Source organism: Equus caballus, chromosome 19, assembly GCF_041296265.1.
Source record: "Equus caballus isolate H_3958 breed thoroughbred chromosome 19, TB-T2T, whole genome shotgun sequence".
NCBI classification, from domain to species: Eukaryota; Metazoa; Chordata; class Mammalia; order Perissodactyla; family Equidae; genus Equus; species Equus caballus.
This window is the reverse complement of record NC_091702.1, coordinates 32,087,847-32,105,619: the sequence shown is the minus strand read 5'-3', so window position 1 is coordinate 32,105,619 and position 17,773 is coordinate 32,087,847. Positions and strand designations below refer to the sequence as shown.

Below are 17,773 nucleotides of genomic sequence, written 5' to 3'. Positions count from 1 at the left end.
CCTTGGGTTATAGAAGCACCAGGAGAACAAATGTAATAACCAGAACCAGAGGCTTCCTGCTCACGGATATGAGGGGCGAGATGGACCAAAATAACCACACAGCACTAACAGGAGACTCAGAAGCCACCCCTTCTCTCCCGGAGTCCCTTCCTACATATCCCTTCTAAGTAATTTTTAACCTTGTGATGATTCACAGAAAGAAGAAGAATAGAAGTTACTGGTGTTTGTAGTAACAGGATGAGAAAGTGCGAGACTTCCTGTTATGTGTGTGTGACAGCTGGTGATAAGTGGAGGGCCCTGCACAGGAAATCCGCTCAGCTTCTGCAATGTGACCTGCCTGAAACTTGGGCACTCCTTCAGTCTGGATGTTGATGGCAGGACAAAGGGGCACCTGGACCATGAGCGATGTGGTAGAGAAGAGTTTGGAAGGGCCTCTGGCACCTTCTACAGATGAGCCCTCCCAGAAAAGGGGAGAGCTGGTAGAAATCTTAAATGGGGATAAGGTAAAATTTGACGACACGGGACTCTCCTTAATTCTGCAGAATGGCCTGGAGACCCTCCGTGTGGAAAACTCTCTGACAGATGTCATCTTGTGTGTGGACATTCAGGAATTCTCCTGCCACCGCGTGGTGCTTGCCGCGGCCAGCAACTATTTCAGGTCAGCATGCCTAGGTCCAGCGTCAAATTGGGTGCAAGTTGTAAGGAAAATCTGTATTGCTGTGAGAGCCCAATTTAACTAGTTAGCTGTTGCATTTACGGCTTGTAAGTCTGTTTAAGTTTTTGTGTCTATTCAAGACACAAGAAAGGAAACTATTAAACCTTAGATTTTAGGATTTAAAGCCATATTAAAAGAGAGATTGGCACCGTTTAGAGGCAATGTTTATATATTGTGTTATTTAAATATAATATTATTATATTTAATTATTCTGTATATGTGTTAAATATTCTGTATATGTGTCCTTATTCCAGAGGATGGAAAATTACTTAAGTCACAGGGACTTTTCCCTCTTGGTCTGACTAGTGTGTTGGAAACATGATGTTGTCCTTGTTCATCAGTAGAGGTAGAGAAAAGGGTGTGGCCCCTTTTTTGGAGCTATCAAATGACTTGCTGAAAATTAGGGGCTTCTGTTTGTGGCAGGGGGTGGATGAAAAGGGAAAGCAGTTAAAATGTGCTTTAGAAGAGAGTGAATCCTAGTTACAACAAACTCAGAGACCTGGATTCCATTGCACTCTGCTCCTTCTTAATCATGGGACTTTAGGCAAGTCACAATGCTCTGAGTCTCTGTTTTGTCATCTGTAAAATGGAGACAATGATGGTCATTTCTCAGAAGTGTTGTAATAATTAAATATGAGAGGGAAAAGAGTCTCATACAGTGCCTAGCATATAGAAGACACTCACCAGGTCTTTGTTGAAATCTTCACCTTATTCTGCTTGGTTCAGCTGAGAGCCATTTGTTGAGTGTTTACCGTGAGCAAATGCCTGGATTAGGAATGTGAGAGATTCAGGAACCCAGTGAATATGGCTGGATCCAGAGTTCCCCAGATTGGTGTAGACACGGGGGGAACCAGTCTCCAAGAGAAATGTGGACGAACAAGGTATTTGGGAAACTTGAAAAAGAAATACCCTTATAATTCTTCTTAACGAGATTCTTCTTAACTCTTGGTTCTGAGGAAATGAAAAACTACCTATGTAAATAGCATGGATGGCATTTTTTTTTCTTCACTTTTTTGAGATGGTTAGGGGAAAATCTTTCTTTGGAATTCAAAGAGCAGGGTCAGCGGGCTGTTGTGAGAATGATTAGATCCCACTTGTAGACAAGGCGAGGGATATCTGGGTTCCTGGGAAGTAGCGGGTGCTACGTGCCAGCCAGACATAGTTATCTGATTTTATTTCTGCAGTAGCACGATGAAGGTGGCTGATGTCCCCTTTCACAGATGAGGAAGTGGAAACGACATTACATATCTAGTCACTGCTGAAGCCGCGATTGGGTACATTTTAGAAATCCTTGTTTTCACTGCAATACAAACTGCCACTAAATTTGGGACTTCATTCTACAGGAAGCACATAAAAGATAAGGCATAGGCACAGCCATAAAGATGGATTGGCATAGATAAACACATTCCTTACTCCACCTCTATTGATCGCATGCTTTCACGTTGATCACAACCCCTTTCAGAAGTGAAGGAAAGTGAATTTAGCTCAATGTCCTGAGTACTCACTGTTAGCTTCTTTCTTTCTGTTTTGAATTACTGGAAAACTGCTCCCATACAATGTTTCCTCTGTTAGCGATTTTGTTAGTGGCTCAGCCTGGCTATGGAACTGGACTGCTGGTGGTGTGCTCTCTAGTACATTACTGGTTTCTCTGGTCCTCGGGTTTCTTGTCCTAACCGAAGATGTGTGGGCTCAGGTCCTTCTGACTCTGCTGATGTAGGATACTGAGGGAAAGCGTCTGCCAGTTGTCAGAGGAGGCTGTGGCCATGAGAAGCTGGAGGCGCCCACGCGGTGCATGTGTCTGCCTGTGGATAAAGCGTCTCTTCCCAAACGGCCTGGTCATGAAGGGAAATTCCTTCTATTCTTTTCTTCAAAGCAGTGACTTCTGATTCTTATCTTGGTATTTCCAAGACGACTTTCCTCCTATCAGGAACACAGTCCTGGAGACAGGATTCTTTTTTCCGCTACTACTACTACTAATAACTTCTGTTGTTGAGCACTTATTATAGTGGGCCAGGCCCTGTGCCACCTCATACACTATCCCACAGCAACCCTTCCAGGTAGGGATGTTTATCCTCATTTACAGATTAGGAACTAAAGTTAATAAAGTGACCAAGTGGGATTTGAACTTAGGACAGGCACAAAGTCAGACGTTGCCTCACTGCCTGTCTTGCTTTGTTTCTAAGATTTTGAAAGGGGGTGAGAACCAAGTTCCCCTTATGTTCAGACTTAGGAAGAGCAGAGAGTCTGCTGTCTGAGAGGCTTCCGAACAGTGCTCTGCACCTTGGAGGGCCTGGAAGCTGGTTGGACAATTATGCAGGTTTTTTTTCTTTATTCATTGAGAACATAAATATTTTCCATCGTTTATTTAACAAGTCCCCTATTGAGAGACGTTTGCATTGTTTCTGATATTTTGCCATTACAAACAATATTGTAGTGAATAACCTTACACATATATCGTTTCATATGCATGCAGGAGTGTCTCGGGGGGCATTTCTGGAAGAGGGTTTGGTCAGTCAAAGAGAATGCATTTGAAGTTTTACTGGATATTGCCAGATTCTCCTTGATAGGGGTTCAATCGTTCTGCACCCCTCACAACCTTAACAAAAAGAGATGGCATCAAACTTTTGAATTTTTCCCAATCTGATAGATGAGAAATGGTATCTCAATTTAGCTTTAATTTGCATTTCTCTTATTTTTAATAAGGTTAGACATCTTTTCACATGTTTAAAGGTCATCTGCAGTTCTTTTTCTGTGAACTATCTCTTCATAGCCTTTCAAATTTTCACGTATATATATATATGTGTATATATGTATAATATTTTTTTTTGAGGAAGATTAGCCCTGAGCTAACATCTGCTGCCAATCCTCCTCTTTTTGCTGAGGAAGACTGGCCCTGAGCTAACACCCGTGCCCATCTTCCTCTACTTTGTATGTGGGAAGCCTGCCACAGCATGGCTTGACAAGCGGTGTGTAGGTCCGCACCTGGGATCCGATCTGGTGAACCCTGGGCCGCTGAAGCAGAGTGTGTGAACTTGATCATTGCACCACCGGTCTGGCCCTTTCATGTATATTTTTTTAAATTAAAACTCATTTTTATCAAAGTACTATATGCAGATAGTTAACAGAGTCAAATTTCTTTTAAAGGCTTATAATGAAAAACAAAAATTCCTCTTCACCTCCTCCACCCTTCAGTCTTGTTCACCAGAAGCCACCATTTCTGACATTCAGCTGTTTCTTCTGGTTTTATATTTATATTTCTACAATATATGCTTAAACTGCTCTTTCTTGCTTTCTCAATGTTAGATATCATTTATTGATTTCCTAGTATGTCTGATAAGGACTTAGTACTTATACCTAACTCTCCCACCATACGTTTCCCTTCCCTGTGATCTCTCAATATAATGTTATCACATTTGTTTGATAAATTTGTATTAAGAGTTTACATTATGTCCATGAAAATATTATTTCCTGTTGAGCCAAATTGTGTGATATGATTATGTTTCCTTTCTTATAAATCTTTTTGTCTTTCCTGAAGTTAATAATTCACTTTTTCCATTCGCTTCATTTTCAGGGTATCTTTTGCTCACAGCCTCTCACGTTGATCTTTCATGTGGTCCAATGCATCACAGAATCTATCCGTTCCATTTTCCCCCAGACTCTTCCTTCCTTCCTTCCATCATCCAGTACATGTTCTCTGACCTGCTGCCCAGCTATTGTCTAGTTGCATGTGTAACCATGGTAGCCGTAAACAGGGGCCATATTAGTAACTCAGACAATGTAGTTCCCTTTGGGGCCTATTTAAAAGTCTTGAGTGGAATGAGGAAGTTGGGAAAATATGTAGAGTTGAGAGTGAGAAAAGGGCAAGGGAAAAGACAGCTTAAAAAGTAGCTCATAACATACGTTAAATGTGAAACAGCCAAATGTCATGGTGTCTGAAAATTCTCATGGCAGGAAAATCAAGGGAAGCATAGATTTAACATTCAGAGTAATGTTTTTAAAACTTTTATAAGATTACTAATAAAGTGGCCATTTGTGTTAGGCTTTTAGACAGGTCCCCAAATCAGTCATTGGAGGGGGTTGTTCCTCCTGCATCTGGAGCCTTGGCTCCTGAAGGATCTCCATCCAACCAGTGGTTCTCGCCATTTGTGGGGGGAGGGAGCTACGCTGCAGAATGTGACACACTCCGTAAGTGATGTTCACCTGGGAGGGCGACTATGTTGTGATTCCCAGGGTTGGCAGAGGCAGGAGAACAGTGGTGCTGTGGTGGGGGGGGGGGGCGGGGGCGTGGCCGTCAGGCTTCTCGCAGTCCTAACTGATGACCAGTCTTGCTACAAGAATATGAAAGCTTCCAGGCTGAGGCTGAGTCAACAACTAGGTCCTTTTTGCTGCTGATGCCCCACATCCTTGCCTGGACCTTAACCCCTGCCTTGTACCTTAGTACCTTAGTCTGTGGGGCTGTTGCCTGAGGCTATGATGAGCGGGCTTTGACCGCTAGCTACAAAATTCAAGCACAGGCTGGGAATGGGAATGGTATTATCACAATTTATTAATCATTATTATATATTAACCAATTACTGGATGGCAGAAAGTGGGCTGAGAAGCTACTTTTAGGCCATGTTTAGATGCTGTAATCCTTTGCTTTTTCTCCATAATGATGTAAGATGTCTAAAAAGGAGCCAGCAAGTGCAGGTGACAGAAGAAGTGCAAAGGAAAACAAGAACGAGTTAAGGCCATGTGGGTCTGGATTAAAAATCTGGCTAATGGCAAAAGCATTGAGCATTGCTGCTATCACAGTGGGTACGCCTGGTGAACTCAAGTGCACTGACGATTGTACTTCTAGCATCGGGTCCTGTAATTAATACCTTTAATGTCGTTCATTTGGCACAATCAATATGCTGGTTAATATTTAAGTGCTATAGGTCTATAATCCCTTATCTGCAATTCCAAAATCCCTAAAGTGCTGATAAAGGAAAAATTTTTTTTATTTGATGGACAAATCTGTGACTTGACGGGCACTGCTCCGGTGGAGACCTCTGCTCTGAACTGAGGGGAGGCTACTGGAGTCTTTATTTATTCCATTCAGGACAACTATTCATACATTCACTGCTGAAGCGCTAATGTGCTGGATTAAGGAGAGCTGGCGGTGCTATGCAATAGTCAAGATGTGGTAATTTCCAACCAATTCTTAATGTCAAAGCACAGCCGGCTGCAAGATTTTGGGATAAGGGATTATGGGACTTTCTGATAAAGTTAGTTTTCATTTTGGTGTTATTCTTCTGCCTTTTTTCATATGCATATTTTTACATACTTGTAAACTTAGTTTACATACAGTTTTGCTTTGCATCTTGTTTTCATTATAATCTTTCCTCCAGTGTGCTCCCAAGTTTTCAAAACTATGATTTATTTATTTAGTTACCATTTTTAATAGATGCATAATATGAAAATCATCCTCTCATTGTGGATATCGGTTGCTTCCTATATTTTGTTTTTATAAATGATGTGGTAATAAATATCTTTGTACTAGTATTTTTTGCAGTTTGGAATATGAAATGGTCCACGTTTTTGGAGTATTTACTTCATGCTACAAACTTTGCTGGACTCTTTTTCACTTCATTTAGTCCTCACAACGATATGAGCAGTTAGATAACAATAGGAGGATGGCAGTGTCTCCATTTCACCCTCGAGAGAACTCACTTTGATGGGAAGAATGGTTTCCCCACTGGGATCCAAACTGAAAACACATCTCTCCACTGGGCAGGAATGTGGTTGTCAGGACTTGTGCTGTGCGAGACCATTAACTCCCCTTCCCGGCCGTGCACTAGTGTGGGCTACATGAGCTGGAAATGAGGGGAAAATGTGAAAGTTATTGCCTCTGGGTGCATGTACACATGCGCACACACAGAGGCAGTTACCATGAGAACATTCAGTCCAATTTGTCTGTCTGGGGCCTGAGCTGACAGATCCCTGTAGTGGCAAAGACCCAGCATGCCTCAGGGCACCAGTCTGGGTCAAAACATTAAATAAGAAATAAGGAGGCAGGTCGGGGTGTGAGGTGAAGAGATAGTTCCTGAAGCCTCAAGAACCCATAGGACATCATTGGGGCTGCGACCAATAACTGCTTGGTATAGTGGAAAGAAGTCAGTTCTGGTAGTCTTGTGGTTAAGATTCGGCACCCTCACCACGGTGGCCAGGGTTTGTTTCCCAGTCAGGGAACCATATCACCTGTCTGTTGGTTGTCACACTGTGGTGGCTGCGTGTTGCTGTGATGCTGAAAGCTATGCCACTGGTATTTCAAATACTAGCAGTGTCACCCATGATGGACAGGTCTCAGTGGAACTTCCAGACTAAGACAGACTAGGAAGAAGGACCTGGCCACCCACTTCTGAAAAAATTGGCCAACAAAACCCTATAAATAGCAGAGGAGTATTGTCTGATAGAGGGTCAGTCAGTGCAAAAGAGACCATGCAGGGTTCTGCTCCGCTGTACATGGTGGTACTTCCAACAAATAGTGGAAAGAACACTGATCTTAAAGTCCTGGCACTGGGATTTGAGTCCAGACCCTGCCACTTATTGGCCGTATAAATCCTGGAGGATTGCTTGGCCTCTCTGAGGCTTGATGCCATTATCTACAACACAGTGAGGCTAATGATTTGTGTCTGCCTCTTTTTCTGAAAAACAAATAGTAAAATGGATTCATTTATGAATTTATTTGCCTAAACATTTTATGCATGGTAAGAAGTCAGATTTCTTAGTTCCAAGGAATAGAAATCAACTGGCTTTTTTGAAAAGAGGAGGATTATGTAGGTATCTCACAGAAACCCCCGGAGGGCTAGAGTACTAAACTCAGAAAACAGACAGGAGCAAGGGAGGCCAGGCAGTGGCCAGGACTGCAGCCCAAAGGCACCTAGAACCCGAGTAGGGAGGTCCCCTGCTGCTGCAGGATCCTGGAGGCCAAGGCTAGCACAGCTGTGGCCACTGGCACTGCTGCCATTGTTGTCTCCGGAAACTGGAGGCTGCTGCTGCTTCTGCTGCCTCCACCAGAACGGGTTCTCCCCTGTCCCTGCTTCTTTGCATCACCAGCTTCCAGTTCAGAGCTCGGCGTTGGTTTATCTGATTGGTCAAGCCTGAGTTACACATGTTAGTGTGTTAGTTGTGACAGAAGCTGGGAAAGTTAACTTCAGGCCTTTGAAGCTCCTGGATAGAGAAGTGGCTTTTGCTGCACATTGCGTCCCATTCAGAGGGAGAATTTGCCACACTTGGGGAGAGTTTCAGATGCTGGGCAACCAAAAACGGACAAGGATCCTTTATATGCAGCTACTATGTGCCAGGCCTGCACTGGGTGCAGAATAGGGGTTAAAGTATCATGAAAATTATACGAGTGTTAGGGAATTCCATGACTCTTGTTACATAAGCATCAGAGCTAAGGACCCTGAGGTCCCAGCAGGAAAGAGGACAATTATTTTCATTTTTACTCCTCTCCCTCCAAACTGTGAGTAGCCTGGGTACCCCTTGCAGGAGTGTGTGCCCTGAAGGCATTACCCATCATGTATGGACTAGAAACAGGTTGGAAGTGTGAGCTATAAGAGGGTTCTTGGAACGATGGCAATGGCTGGCATTCAGCAGACATTCTGTAAATGTTTGACATGAATAAATACTTGACATTCCTCCCGCAAATTCAATCACTGATTAAGTAGCATCCTGGGCAGAGCAGGAAGTCCTCACAGAGGCGGGAGGCTATTGCACAACTTTGAAAAGGGAAGATGATGGTCACCATAGGAAAAATTGGAAAGAACAGTGAAGAAATTCAAAATGCTTCAGATTGTTGTGGATTCACAGGTCCCTCATGTGGCCATCTGGACACAGATGTGCTATGCCCGCATGGCGATCCTGCAGGTCTTTTTCCAGATTGGAAGGTGCTGGGCTGGGGTTGCTGCCCCAGGGAAGAAGAACAATTGGGTCCTTTGAATTTTCAGTAAAATTTCATTTCTGTCATTTCCACCCCTGGTGTCTAGGGCATGTGGATCTTCTTTCAATCAAGAAGAGAAAAATTATTCTTATCCAGTTTTGAATAATGTTCCAGGCAGCTCTCAACTAAAACACAACAGAGAAATACTTTCATCACTCACATCTCAAGTTCTGAGCTTTATCTGTGCATCAGGTGCACACATATGCAACTGCCCCTGCATGAAGATGCCTTTCAGAAGTAGATTCTCATATAGCAAATGCCAAACAGGCCATGAGAAGAGCTGGCTATGTGCAGAACATCTGTGTCTTTGGTAAAGCTGCCCTGGAACTCGCCATCCATCATGTTGCTCAATGTTCCTATATTAGTCAGCAATCTTTTGGTTGCAAGGGATAGGAACTCAAGTCAAATCAGTGTAGGCAAAAGAGGAAGGTATTCGGCCACACAACGGAATCATAGGAAGGGCCAGGATGCAGCAGAGGCCGGGAGGAAGGGGAACCAGGGCCTTGAGTGCAGTCAGAGCGCTGTCTCTCCACCCTCACTGGGCTTCTCTCTCAGGTGGGATTTCTTAGATGCACTGCTCCCTCGTGGTGGGGAGTTTACCTGTTGGCAACTCTGAGACTCACTTCTCCCAGCTTTGGTTCCAGAGAGAAACTGAGGGGCTAGCTTCAGTCTGAAAAGCACCCAGGAAAGATTCTGATTGGCCCAGCTTCATTCAATTACCCAATCCCAGACCAATCACTGTGTCAGGAAGTAGGGCACAACGATCAGCTCAGCTTTGCTTAGGAGTCCACTGTTGGCCAAAGAGGTGAAGGGTGTGTGCGTGTGTGTGTGTGTGTGTGTGTATGTGTGTGTGAGAGAGAGAGAGGAAGACAGAGAGTGGGAGAGAGAGAGAGAGGGAGAGAGAGAGAAAGAGAGGGAGAAAGAGAGAGAGATTGGTAAAAAGGTAAAAAAGCTTCCATTTGGACCATATGATTTGAGTGGGACCTGAATGGGGAGAAGAGCATTTTCCAGAAGTGAGAGGCGCTGGACGTCAAGGACATTTCGGTGGTGGGGGGAAACTAGGGGAGGGCAACTGCCCAGTGAATAATTCCTGGAAGGTGGGGTTAGTAGATACAGCACACAACAAAATAGGACAAAGAGAATGGAGATTAGGAAATTTAGGAAAATTCTCAGGTGACTGGCAGTATCCTTAAAGCTCAGGATGGCAGGTTGGGTTGGCAGGAGATGTCTGTCTCATTTGCAGATGAACCTGGAGACGGAGGGGGAGAGAATTCTTGGTAATCGCTATGAAAACCTGCACTCTTCCCACCCTTCAGGCCTTTAATTACAGAACTCTAGATCATATCTCTCTTGAGGTGCAAATATCTGCGGTGGAGGGGTGCAAAATATTAAGCTTTCACTACTGTACTGTTGAGTGGGTTTAGTGCAATTCCATCCATCTATTCATTCATGTCTTCATTCAATTGACACAAATTTATCAAATGCCTACTTTGTGCCAGGCCCGGGGTATACAAAGATAAATGAGTTATGGTTCCTGCTTGACCTCAAAATCACAATCAGTTAGAGGAGAAAAACAAGTAAATCAATGTTTACAGTACAGGCTGATAAGTGCTATTATGAAACTCTGCACAGGGGGCTGTGGGAGCTTAGCGAAGGGGCATTAAATCAGAATGGAGAAATCAGAGAAGGCTTCCTGGAAGAGGTGATATCTGAGCACAGTTCTGAAGGCTGAGTAGGCATTGGCCAGAAGGGACAAAGTGAGGAGGAGCACGGGGGTAACATTCTGGGCAAAAGGAAACACATCTGGGAAGGTTTCATGCAGCGTAAGTATGGGAACCACAGATAGAAGAGTAAGGTTGGAGTAAAGGATGTGTCTGGGCTGATAAGGCTGAGAGATGGGCAGAGGCAGATGGTGAAAGCTTTTGTTGGGCTAGGATGAAGAATTTGAAATGTGTCTTATAGGTAGGTGGTGGGAAGCCACGGAATGGTTTTTAAGCAGGAAAGTGATCCGAGATCTCTGTTAACATAGCCCTTTGGCTGTGGTGTGGAGGCCCCGTTGTTCTAGGGAGACCCTCAGGGGGCTGCAGAAATTACAAGGAGAGGAGAGGAGGGTCGGAATTAAGGCCAAGGCCCCAAGGAGGGGGCCCCGCCTGGTGAGAAGGGGAGGAAGAAAGCGAGGCTGGGGGCCTGTAGCAAACCACATGGACTGCTCCTTTTTGCTGAGGGCCGTGCTGAGCTTCAAGACTGGAAAGAGAAAGAGAAGGTGGTGTAACTTTATAAATCCTTCACCATAAATATAAATGCCATCCCATTTTATTGTATTTTATTTTTTTTTAAAGATTTAAATTTTTTTTTTTCCTTTTTTCTCCCCAAAGCCCCCCAACGCACAGTTGTATATATTTTAGTTTTGGGTCCTTCTAGTTGTGGTACGTGGGACGTCCCCTCAGCGTGGCCTGATAAGTGGTGCCATGTCTGTGCCCAGGATCCGAACCGGCAAAACCCTGGGCCGCCGAAGCAGAGTGCACAAACTTAACTACTCGGCCACGGGTCCAGCCCTATTTTATTTTACTTCTAAGATTGGCACCTGAGCTAACAACTGTTGCCAACCTTTTTTTATTTCTTCTCCCCAAAGCCCCCTGGTACATAGTTGTATATTCTAGTCGTAGGTCCTTCTGGTTGTGCTATGTACAACGCCGCCTCAGCATGGCCTGATGAGCGGTGCCATGTCTGCGCCCAGGATCCGAACCAGCGAAACACTGGGCCGCTGAAGCGGAGCATGAGAACTTAACCCCTCGGCGACAGGGCCAGCCCTGCCATCCCATTTTAGAGCAAAGCCCAGAAGTAAAACAAGTAATTCCAAAGGAACTCAAGTTCTGTCCTAGCCAGAGCAATCAGATAACAAAAAGAAATAAAAGGGATCCAAATCGGAAAGGAAGAAGTGAAACTGTCACTATTTGCAGATGACACGATTTTATATGTAGAAACTCCTAAAGAGTCCACCAAAAAATTTTTAGAAATATTAAATGAATGCAGTAAAGTTGCAGGATACAAAATCAACATACAAAAATCAAGTTCTGGGGCCCAGCCTGTTGGCCAAATGGTTAAAGTTCTGTGTGCTCTGCCTTGGTGGCCCCAGGTTCATGGGTTCAGATCCTGGGCGCAGACCTACTCCACTTACCAGCCATGCTGTGGTGGCATCCCACTTACAAACAAAGGGAGGAAGATTGGCACAGATGTTAGCTCAGGACAATCTTCCTCAGCAAAAATAAATAAAAATCAAGTTCTGAACTTGCATTTTTTGAACACCTTGAAGGAGATAGAGCCATTAGCAAAATCTGTTCCCCTCTCTTATCTACATCCCTGATGGGGACCACTGCTGGCTTTTAGGGTAGCTTCATATGAATTCTAAAAAGCTCTGTCTGAGAATACCAATTAGAAATAGGTGCCCTTTTCTCTGGGGACCATTGCAGTCCACAGGGCTTGGCGAGTGTAGCCGGGGCTTGATTTCAGCCCTCTCCGGCCCCAGTCTAGGCAGCCCTGAGTATAGCTCAACCTGTGGTAGGTCCTCCGTCACCTCCTGCTTTAAAACCCCTCTTCATCCCTGGCTGGGGGATCTCCTGTGTCCCTCCCCTTTCCCTCTGGATTCTGCGTCATAAGAGCCCAGGCAACTGGCCCAGCAGTCCAGATTCCTCTGTGGCAGCGGTGGAGGGAGAAGTCTGGAACCCGTATATGATTGTCTTTGCCCTGTCACCACAGGGATAACTTCGATGACTGGAGAAGCCTCAGCACTGGAATACCCTGGGCTGAGGATCGGGACCAGTGCCAGTTCACATGTTTCTAAGTGGTCAGAATCAGGGAATGCTCAGAAAAATCTCTAAGCAGAGGCTGATCCTTGACTTCTGGATGATGTCATGGAGGTCATAAGGAAGCCAGCCTGAGGTCCTGGGGGGGTTGGGATGTAAAATGTTTGGAAAAAGAGGTGATCAGGAGTTTCCAGGGCAACAGCCTGGCCAGGATGTGGCAGTGGACAATAAGCACAAATGCTGACCCCGCTCCTGGCAATGGGAAGTGAGAATCAGAGCAGACTTCATTGAAGACAGTTGTGAGGGAAACGGTGTTTTATTAGGGGAAGCCAGGTTTCATCTCCAGCAAGGAGGTGGAAGGCGTGCAAAAGCACATTAAGGTGAACAACCAGCACTAGGCTTTGTAATGTAAAATCTCAGGTAGGAGGGCTTAGGGCAGACATCAGAGCCTGGGGTTCCAATGTGGAGAGTCACTAGATAATGCTATGCTCCACATGCATTTTTCACTCCAGGTTCACTCAATCTTGGAGCTCTTTGTTTTTTATTCTCATGGCAGTCAGAGGAGAAATGTGGGTTTGGAGAGAGCCAGGCAGAGTGGGCAAATCCACTTGGGCTACAGGACCAAGTACAGGACTGCATGGTATGTGTAGCTTCCTTCCCATCCATCCACCCATCCATGCATCCACCCACCCATCCATCCACCCATCCATGCATCCACCCACCCATCCATCCACCCATCCATGCATCCACCCATCCATCCATCCACCCATCCATGCATCCACCCACCCATCCATGCATCCACCCACCCATCCATCCACCCATCCATTCATCCACCCACCCATCCATCCACCCACCCATCCATCCACCCATCCATGCATCCACCCATCCATCCATCCACCCATCCATTCATCCACCCACCCATCCATGCATCCATCCATCCATCCAACAAATATTAAGTGTCTACTGAGGGCCAGTAAATAAGAAGTGAGAAAGAAATAAAATCCCACCCTTGCCTCTCAGATCCTTGTGAATCTAATAGAGGAGAAGACACATTAAAAATAGGCCCTACAGAGCATGCACAGAGAGGCCTGTCTGGAGCCCAAGGGTCTTGACGTAAACAGAGGCACATGACGGTAATGGCCAGTCACTGGGTGTAGCTGCATCATGGAATGGGGAGGCAGGTGCACAGAGCAGAGTGTGAAGGGCCTTGTATGGCAATGTTGAGAGTACTTTAGCATTTCTTTTTCTGAGCACTTTTTATACAATTTTCTTTAGCATTTGGGCCCATTCGTTATTCAGGTTTTCTCTTGTCCAATCGTTTCAGCCAGGACTCTGCACTGCAAATGGCAGATACTCTGTTCAAACTGGTTCAAGCATATATAAAAAAGAATTTGTTTGCTCACAGAATTTAGAAGTCCCAGGTTATTGGTTTCAGGCCTAGTTGGATCCTTGTGCTCGAATAATGTTACCAGGACTCAGTTTCTCTGTCTGTCTCTTGTCTCTACTTTTCTCTATATTGATTTCTCTCTTCACACATGGAGGCAAGATTTCCAGCAGCTCTGAACTTTTATTTCTCCCAGCTCAGCAATCTCAGTGGGAAGAGAGCTTCTCTTTCCAGGTAATTCTAGAGAAAGTTCTGGAATTGGCTTCGACTGAACTGGCTTCTTCCTGTGCCCATCCGTGAACCAATCACTGTGCCTTGGGAGACACAGTATGTGACTCGGACCATCCTCACCGCTGGTCTGGGAGGTGGGGCTAGCTCCATCCCAAACTCCCAGACTGATCTTGGAGGAGGGATAGTTTCCCAAAGGAAAATCTGGGTACTCCTACTAAAAAGATTAGGAACAATGTTGGACAGGCAAAACAAGATTATATCTTTGTGGCTGAATCATTGCTGAATCCTGGCCACAGGCATCTGCTGTGATTGATGCTTTATCCTGCCTGGTCTTGCAGGACAGAACAAGCCCTTCTTTCTGTCTTAAATTTGGATGCGCTGAGTTACATGGCATGCCGAGGACTCAGCAATGGTCCACCGGGGCTAGGAGAGACTCTGGTTTATGGGAACATGGCTGAAGTTCTGTTCCCCACAGGGTACATACGCAGTGTCCTTGAGAAGAGGAGAACTTGGGCAAGGAGTTGGCAGAAGGCAGTTCTTTCGGGGTCTGATGATGTTTAGAGTCAGGCAGGGGCAGCTCTGGGGTTCCAGCTCCTCTATTAGTTTGGAGCAAAGACAGCCAGCAGCTGGGGCTTCAGGAAGCTGACTTCAGGCCCTGGAGAAAGACGGCAGAGTGCTGTTAGTCATGTCTCTGGAGGTGAAAGAAAGAAGGCCATGAACCCCCAAATCCTTCTCTGAAGGTACCCCTTCAGGTGTGTGACATTTACATGTGCACAGCAGGTGAGAACAGAGAATTGCCCCCTGTTTATTATTAATAGAGCTTTGGTACCACATCCTGTTTCAGAACTCCTTGTTCTAATGAACTGTGTTACTTGAATATAAGCTGAAGGGGTCCCTTCTACCCAGCTAAGCTAGAGAAAGACTTAAGAGCCCAAGACAAGGCCTGCTTCTATCTGAACCTTCCTGGGCCTCTGTCCTCCACGGCCACCCCCAATTTGGGACATAGTCTTAGGCTTCATGGAATTCTAGGAGGGCTGGATCTCAGAAGATGAAAAGGCAAATCTACAAGGCGGGGAGGACTTTCAAGGACACGCCTGTCCCAGGACCATGGCCAGTTGTTTCCATGACCTGGAACTTTGTTCAATCTCGTCCTTCTCAGAGTGAGCCAGGGAGGCTTGTATTGGAAGTGAGGTGACCTCTCTCTAGGGCATTTGTTCTTAAACTTTGATTTGCAGAAGAATTATGAGTGGGGACTGGGGGAGCCTAATACAATTCATATTCCCAGCCCTATGGCCAGAGATTTTGATTCAGTACGTCTAGGGTGGGAGGGATTGAGGATTCTGCATTCTTACAAACACCCCAGGAATTCTGATGCAGGTGGTCCAGGGGACATACTCTGAGACCCACTAGCCTTGAGGCTGGAGTGTCTGCATGCCAGGGATGTGGGCAGGACTCCAGTGTTGGGATGGGGTCTACACGGCAGGGCATAAGGGACAACTTGAGGTCAGAAATGGGGCTGAGTCAAAAGTTTATGTCCTTCCCTTGGTTAGGAAATGATGGCAGGTGGAAGGGTTGGTGCCTTCAGCTTAGAGGTACTGGGGACCATAGAGAGTGATATCAGCTCATGCTGTGTCACCCTTGCATCTGCCAACTCCCTGCTTTCTTTGCAGTGCAAACCCCTTTGATCGTCCACATTGGGTTTCTATCTAAATAATCCTTTCTTAACCGTAGTGTTCATTAAGCAGCACATGATTATTAATTAAAAAAAAATTTTAACCAATTGTATACACATCAACATTTATATTCTTAAGTAGAATTTAACTCAGTTAACCAATATTGGAGCCATTCCAACCCAGAATATCTCACTGATGCAGAAGAGTTAGTTCCTGGTGTGAATGGGATGGTGAAGGGATTAGAGGAAGAAGAGAGCAAGGGGCATGGGTGGAGTCAGTCCAGGAATGAGATAGTGGAGGTGGTGGAGTGGGTATTGTTTATAGAACTGTGATTGGGATTAGAGGTGCAGGAGGCTGGGAGTTCAGAGGCAGGCATAGAGGTCTGGGGAAGGGGTGAGCCATAGTGGTGTTGGGCTGGGTGAAAAATTCTGAGTTGGCAATGTTTAAGACCTGCAGGAGCACGTGGAACTCATCAGAGGTGTAAGTAGAATGTTCTAGTATGGGTGTGTCACATCAGAAATACACAGGCTTCAAAAGAGCCCCTCAAAGTGCAAGGCATTGAATTAGACAATTTACATACCTCTCTCATTTAATATTAAAACATTGCTCCATTCGATTTCCCGTTTTCATTGGAATACTTGAGATCACACAGATTCAATAAAATTCATCTTTCAATAATCTTAAAATCCCATTCTAGGTGAAGTAGCATTTCTAAATTTCACCTTGGTGGGACTCTGGTGATATGTTGCTCAATTGTATGAAACTTCATTTGACCCCATCATCACTGCCCATCCTCTCCTGCTAAATGTCTTGTTTCCTATATATTCATGGACTTGACATTCATGTGGGTGACATTCACTTTACCTTGTGAGATGACTGTAGATCTGGGTGACCCCAACACCACAGCTCAGGATCGATGCTCTAGAGCTGTGCTGTCCAATAGAATAGCCACTAGCTACACGTGGTTACTGGGCATTTGAATTATGGCCGGTCTAAACTGAGATGTGCTTTAAGTATGAAATATACATGAGGGATTATGAAGACTTGATATGAAAAAAAGAATGTAAATCATCTCAAGAATTTAAAAATATTTATTACATGTTGAAATAATAATATTTGAGGTGTATTGGGTTAGATAAAAGATACCAAAATTAACTTTATCCCTTTCTTTTTACTTTTAAAAAATCTGGTTACTAAAAAATTTAAAATTACACATCTGGCTTGCATTATATTTCACTCGGGCAGCACTGCTCTAGAGACTCAAACAAAGTGGGGTTTAGCAAGTGAGACTGTCACCTCCTTCCAGGATGACAGGCTGAGCTGGGAAGGAATTGTGTGGTGGCTGCGATGGCAGGGCTCTGCATAGAACCAGGAGGCAGCAAGGTGGTCCTACATGACATCACTTTAGAAGGTGCGTGATTCTGCAGACGGCTCTGTGCCCCTCAGGCTAAGAGGATTTATGGCTGAAGAAAGTGGCTTATAAATCTGTCATCTGCCCAAATGACATCATTGTGCCTCCGGTTCCAGGTTGGGATTTAGTAACTTTGCGGAACTCACATTCACTCTTTCTTTCTTGCTGTCCTATTCTTGTGAGAAGACAAAGGCCAGTTGAGGGAAGAGAGAAGCAGGGGTGGGGGGTGGGGGGATGACAGAGAGGGACACCTGAAGGAGAAGTTCTTATTGGCTAAAAGAAAAGGTTCAAAAAGTCAGCTGGTCAAGTGATTTCTCTCTCTGGGAGTCTTCCATGTTTGCTTCTGGGAAACCACAAGCATTACCTTTATTTTGCGGATTAGGAAATGGGGGAAAGAAACTGATGAGTGATTTCCAGACATGAATAGGAGGTGTGGGAAAGAGAGGAGGGGCAGGATTTAGGGGTGTAATCCCTTCTGTGTTGAGATGGAAGTCCCAGTTTTGGGAAGTACATTCTGTCACTAGGGCTCCACCCTGGGACCTTCCCATTTCAATGACTTGGCTGGGAGAAAGTGGCTCTCTAAGGCTTCT

The 17,773-nt window shown here is 45.1% G+C and overlaps 1 protein-coding gene across 1 annotated transcript in view; it reads left to right on the top strand.

The window, feature by feature from the left end:
• The first annotated feature begins 266 nt into the window (after positions 1-266).
• The window catches only part of KLHL6 (kelch like family member 6), a 54,659-nt gene continuing 37,152 nt past the window's right edge, over positions 267-17,773 (top strand). The window contains exon 1 of the mRNA XM_001496444.5: positions 267-658. Coding sequence (XP_001496494.1) covers positions 366-658 — 293 coding nt within the window. The 5' untranslated portion in view covers positions 267-365. The remainder of the gene's footprint in view (positions 659-17,773) is intronic.